General features: G+C 43.4%; 1 protein-coding gene across 5 annotated transcripts in view; it reads right to left on the reverse strand.

Moving 5' to 3' along the window:
• The window catches only part of dpysl4 (dihydropyrimidinase like 4), a 37,482-nt gene extending 35,544 nt beyond the window's left edge, over positions 1 to 1,938 (reverse strand). The window contains exon 1 of one of the 5 annotated variants that reach the window (XM_090217755.1): positions 542 to 975. In XM_090217755.1, the coding sequence (XP_090073881.1) occupies positions 542 to 601 (60 nt within the window). In that variant the 5' untranslated portion in view covers positions 602 to 975. Of the gene's footprint in view, positions 1 to 436; positions 516 to 541; positions 976 to 1,472 lie in introns of those variants that run through there. The other 4 variants (XM_090217754.1, XM_090217756.1, XM_090217757.1 and 1 more) reach the window with 4 other exon arrangements.
• Positions 1,939 to 6,000: the final 4,062 nt, after the last annotated feature.

The raw sequence follows: 6,000 nt of genomic DNA on the forward strand, positions 1-6,000 counted from the left end.
CCATTCAATTAAATCACTGACTGAAATGTGGGGACATGCGACAATGCGAGACAGCCCTCTGATCAGTCCATAGCGGCCGGCGCCGCCATGATCAATTCACTACAATTTATTGTTCGCCTATATTATATAGCCTCTGTGTGTTTTACTTGTATTTGCAGCGAGAAAACGTCCTACCAGGACGGAACAGACATTCGATGCCAAGAGAGGATCTTGTTCGGGCTTTGACATTGTGAAGTCAGTAGGCTAAAGCAGTAGCCGGTAGTTGCGTGCGTGTGAGGGGTGTATAGAAGAAAGATGATTCAAATACGATTTATCACACCATTTAGGTTACCTTTTTCTCGTTGCAATCGATAAATAATACCGGTGTGTGGGGCGACAAACGTATATACCTACAGATGAACGAGGAGTGCCTACCGACAAAAACGTATATACCTACCGATGAACGAGGAGTGCCTACCGATGAACGAGGAGTGCCTACCGACAAAACGTATATTCCCTACCGATGAACGAGGAGTGCCTACCGACAAACGTATATACCTACCGATGAACGAGGAGTGCCTATCGACAAACGGGGAATGTTCTTCTTGCCTTGGTAAGACATGCCGGCCGGTGTAGCGGTTCACTGGGAGGCAGAGCTTTGATTCCCGATGTTTCAAAAAACACGAGAAACGGATTTATCACCGCTTGGTAGCCTATTTCCTCGCTTTAATAAAATCCGTCGTCGGAGCCAATTTCTCTAATCTAATTTACACTATCCTACTGGTCAGATCGTGTGAATATAGGAATATACCGACAAAAATAATAGAAACAATATGTTCTAGGTTACTATTACTTTGTTAGTGCTGTCGCGCACCAGTCAGAGCCCTCCCTTCAACAATACATCCGGCTGCCTCGCGCACCATCTGCTCGTTTAATATTCCAGACACATCACATCCTACCGGCTAATGGCTGGCATCACACATCCTACCAGCTAATGGCTGGCATCACACATCCTACCAGCTAATGGCTGGCATCACACATCCTACCGCTAATAGGGGCTAGGCAGGCATCCTGGCAGGCTTTTGCCCTACACAGCCACAATAATTTAGTGGCCACTTAAAACTCGTGTTCTTGATAAAACTCGGAGCCTGTTACCAGTGGGAGTAGCCAGGTGTTGAAATCATAGATACAAATGTGAGATCTTTCTTTAGGCCATGGGCAACCAATGGGCAGAATAATGGTCATTTCAGTGCCATGCCCATTGGGACAGCTCCTATAGGCTAAACATTGGTCTAGCTTAGAATAGCCTAAACATAGCCTGGGCTATACTTGATCAATTAATTACATATCAATTAGATTGTGTTAGGTTTACTTCCTCCATAAAGATATACGTCCAAAACACGGAGAGGAAAAAATATCTGATTTGTAAATTGACCTTTGACATGTTGTCAATTCAGGCACCGGGAAAATAAATCTGTGAGGTGTGGATTTACCTTCCGTTTTCCATTGTGCTCACGGTTGTGTCCAGGTCCAGTCTGGTAAACGATTTGACCCCGGGAGGAGCCGGTTTCGGTCCCAACTGCCCTGTCTCCACTTGGTCTGGTCTCGCTGACCGACGAGAAGTTACTCACACTCCCGGTGTCACTGAAAGTATCTGACCAGCATTTCTCCTCGTTCTTAATCTTAACGTGCCGTCTCACAGACTGGGGGCTGCTGTTGTACGACTCAAAATTTAAAGTTTTATTCTCATAAGCGCCTTCCACGTTGCAGAACATGCCGCCGAATTTTACCCTGGGTTTCGGGCTGTCTGTCCCCAGTCTAGACAGCAACGACCCTTCATCGTCACTATCTCTTGGGAGAAGTTTCCTCTCTGCCATGGCCAATAACTATTCTTATTCTCAGAAAGAAAGAAATTAAAACGTTTGTGAAAAATATCCAAAGTTGTCCCAAGTAAAACCTAAGAGTTAATTCCCCTTTTAAGTAGCCCTACTATAGCAGAGGACTTGGTTAGTCAAGTGACTAGAAGAGCTGTCCACTGGGGCGTGGTCCTGAAATAACCACAGTACAATACTCTTACTGGGAGAAAGATATGACAGGCGACCAGGGGAACTACGGGAGGTCTTGTTCTCATCGGCATGAAATGTTGATATGGGTTCATCGCCATCAGTGAAATCCAATCGGGATTCTTCAACTTCCACGCCGAGACGCTAATTACTGTAATGGAAACGATGACATACTGTCATTTGTTGAATAATAATTCACAAATGTCTGAGAATGTGGGAGAGGGGGGGGGGGGGGGGGGGGGGGGGGGTTGTAGTTAGCCTACACACTTGAATGCTCACTCAGATCACTTAACGCTGAATGCGGTTGTGTTTTGCCCGTGGCCCGGGGACGCAGTTATAATGTGTGGTAGACCCGCTGGATGACTGGTTTTACATGACAGACTAAGTTAGCTGGCTAGACTTAGACTTAAAGTAGACTTAAAGTTCTAGTAATCATGGTCAAATAACCGACCATTGATTTTGTTAGTCACTCAGATATTATATTTAAAAAAACCTGCAAACATTTTTCTCTGCTAAATTAGTAGAATTGCATGAAATTAGTTATACAATTGCTAAATCTTCTCAATGCGCCATGGGAAACCATGTAAAATTGCAGCAAAGTTGCTTTAAGATTTAAGATGTAACATTTTCTCTTTGCCCCATGGCAAAGTGTAGAATTGAGGCAAATTAAGTCTAACATGCAGACTAGCCGGGGCGTGCGCCATCGCGCGCATGTTGATTTTGTCCATCCACAACAGACACGATCGGGACACGCAGGTTGAAATATCAAAACGAACTCTGAAGCAACTATATTCATTTGTGGACAGGTCTAAAAGCAGTAAACATTTATGGGCATTTAGCTTCTGTAGCTTCCCGTTGTTCATTTGTCCTGATATAAACATGTGTGGCTCCACCCCCATCGAAGATGCCTTTCCCTGACATACAACATTCAAACATGATTTGATCATTAACGTTCCCGTGTAAACAACCTAACTACTTAAACATCTAAGGTGAGGGTTAGAGTCATGTAGACACAGACTCAACAAGCTAACAAAAAAGGCAGGCAGTACACACAAAAAAAGGCAGGCCCCCTCCACACACACACACACACACACACACACTTCCGTGTCTTAGACATCACAGAGAGCAGGCATGGCTGTGGGGTAACTGCTTATTAGTCTTAGACATTAGTGCATGTGAGGTCACAGTGTGGCTGAGAGAGTCTGCATGTTTTCTGAGATGCCCTATGGCAGAGACCTACATTTAACAAAAACATTCCTCCACCTCTCTCTACTCCTCCTCGCCACTAGCTTCTCTCCTGTTAGAGGACATACTGTGTTACGGCTGTGGGTTCTCTCACAGAGGTCATACTGTGTTAGGGCTGTGGATTCTCTCCTATTAGATGTCATACTGTGTTAGGACTGTGGATTCTCTCCTATTAGAGGTCATATTGTGTTAGGACTGTGGATTCTCTCACATAGGTCATACTGTGTTAGGGTGGTGGATTCTCTCATATTAGATGTCATACTGTGTTAGGACTGTGGATTCTCTCACATAGGTCATACTGTGTTAGGGTGGTGGATTCTCTCATATTAGATGTCATACTGTGTTAGGACTGTGGATTCTCTCCTATTAGAGGTCTTATTGTGTTAGGACTGTGGATTCTCTCACATAGGTCATACTGTGTTAGGACTGTGGATTCCATCCCACTATGCCGCAAACTGCCTGTTATTAAAGATGGAATCTGTTGAAAAATTAAATGGAGAGCCGCACACTTTAGGAGCTCAGATGTAATAATTTAATAACCTGATATCCAACGTTTCACCAGACAAGCTGTCTTCATCAGGGTATAGAGATGCAATCTACACTAGGAGAAACAGCATCACTTAAACATGGAATCTACACTAGGAGAAACAGCACCACTTAAACATGGAATCTACACTAGGAGAAACAGCACCACTGTTAAATAAGGAATCTACACTAGGAGAAACAGCACCACTTAAACATGGAATCTACACTAGGAGAAACAGCACCACTTAAACATGGAATCTACACTAGGAGAAACAGCACCACTGTTAAATAAGGAATCTACACTAGGAGAAACAGCACCACTGTTAAATAAGGAATCTACACTAGGAGAAACAGCACCACTGTTAAATAAGGAATCTACACTAGGGGAAACAGCACCACTGTTACACATGGAATCTACACTAGGAGAAACAGCACCACTGTTAAATAAGGAATCTACACTAGGAGAAACAGCACCACTGTTAAATAAGGAATCTACACTAGGGGAAACAGCACCACTGTTACACATGGAATCTACACTAGGAGAAACAGCACCACTGTTAAATAAGGAATCTACACTAGGAGAAACAGCACCACTGTTAAATAAGGAATCTACACTAGGAGAAACAGCACCACTGTCCGCCCCACCGCTGTCGTTATTGTTTTTGTTTTGTTGATGAAGCGGAGGGGAGGAGCATGGCGCAACATGGTAAAAAAAAAAAATAATAATCAGCACATTTTCTGCTGTTCTGATGCGCGTTGCAATGACGTCATATCGCAGTTTCACCATTAACGATTCCAGCTTGAAGCTTCTGCTTTTCTACAACTGTAGAACGATCCAAAATGAATCCCCTTTCGTGTATGGATTTGGATTGAACTTTACATCCTTCTAATAATCATATCCAAGAGTGGCATGGAGAATTTTTTACACTTTTGTGCTTAAATATTAAGTATTTCAGGTATTTGAAGGTTCAGCCGTACATTTAGCTCACCCTTAGCAAACCAGATTGGAACGATCCAGAGTAGAGCGCTGAAGGCCACATAGTCTATTCCTATTGGGAACACATACAAACGCATTGAAGCATCCACGTCTATGGCAAACATTTTCTGTAGTGTAGCGCCCTCTGCTGTTGAAATTCTGCACAGACAACTGAGCCTCAATTCACTTTACACATTCAACTTTAATCAACCAACCAATAACACTTGCATATATATATATATAAAAAATATATATATCAAAAGATAAAACAATATTCAACATTGTTTGATAATAATAATACATTTTTAGATGTGTCATAAAGCATTCATATAATATGATTCTTACCTGTGCCTCTGTTTGGGGTGGAGACTTTTCCTTATTTGGTTTCAGAAGTGATGTCATCTATCCTAGTATTCAGATATGGCTGGTGACGTCCTGTGTTAATCATTTCAAGTCTTCTGTGTGTGAGTGCGTGTGGGTGCGTGCGTTGTGTTCCTCTGTGTGTGTGTGTGTGTGTGTGTGTGTGTGCGTGCGTGCGTGCGTGCTTTGTGTGTGTGTGTGTGTGTGTCTGTGTGTGTGTGTGCGTGTGTGCGTTGTGTTCCTGTGGGTGTGTGTGTCTGTGTGTGTGTGTGTGTGTGTGCGTGCATGCTTTGTGTTCCTGTGGGTGTGTGTGTCTGTGTGTGTGTATGTGTGTGTGTGTGTGTGCTTTGTGTTCCTGTGGGTGTGTGTGTCTGTGTGTGTGTATGTGTGTGTGTGTGTGTGTCTGTGTGTGTGTGTCTGTGTGTGTGTATGTGTGTGTGTGTGTGTGTCTGTGTGTGTGTGTCTGTGTGTGTGTATGTGTGTGTGTGTGTGTGCTTTGTGTTCCTGTGGGTGTGTGTGTGTGCTTGGTTATGAAGGTGCAGTAGTCCATAAAAACGGGGCTTGATCCCATTTAATGGCAACATAATGCATAAAATACATCTTTCATACACAATCTGCTTTAACATGGAGTCATGAAAACTCAATGGGAGGTATTTGTCTCCATCAGGACATAACAGAACTAACCAAGGTCCCCTATCTAAAACAAACACACCCTCTCCATCAGGACATAACAGAACAAACACACCCTCTCCATCAGGACATAACAGAACTAACCAAGGTCCCCTATCTAAAACAAACACACCCTCTCCATCAGGACATAACAGAACTAACCAAGGTCCCCTATCTAAAACA

Source organism: Oncorhynchus mykiss, chromosome 23 (assembly GCF_057628025.1).
Source record: "Oncorhynchus mykiss isolate SJ-2025 chromosome 23, ASM5762802v1, whole genome shotgun sequence".
NCBI lineage: Eukaryota > Metazoa > Chordata > Actinopteri > Salmoniformes > Salmonidae > Oncorhynchus > Oncorhynchus mykiss.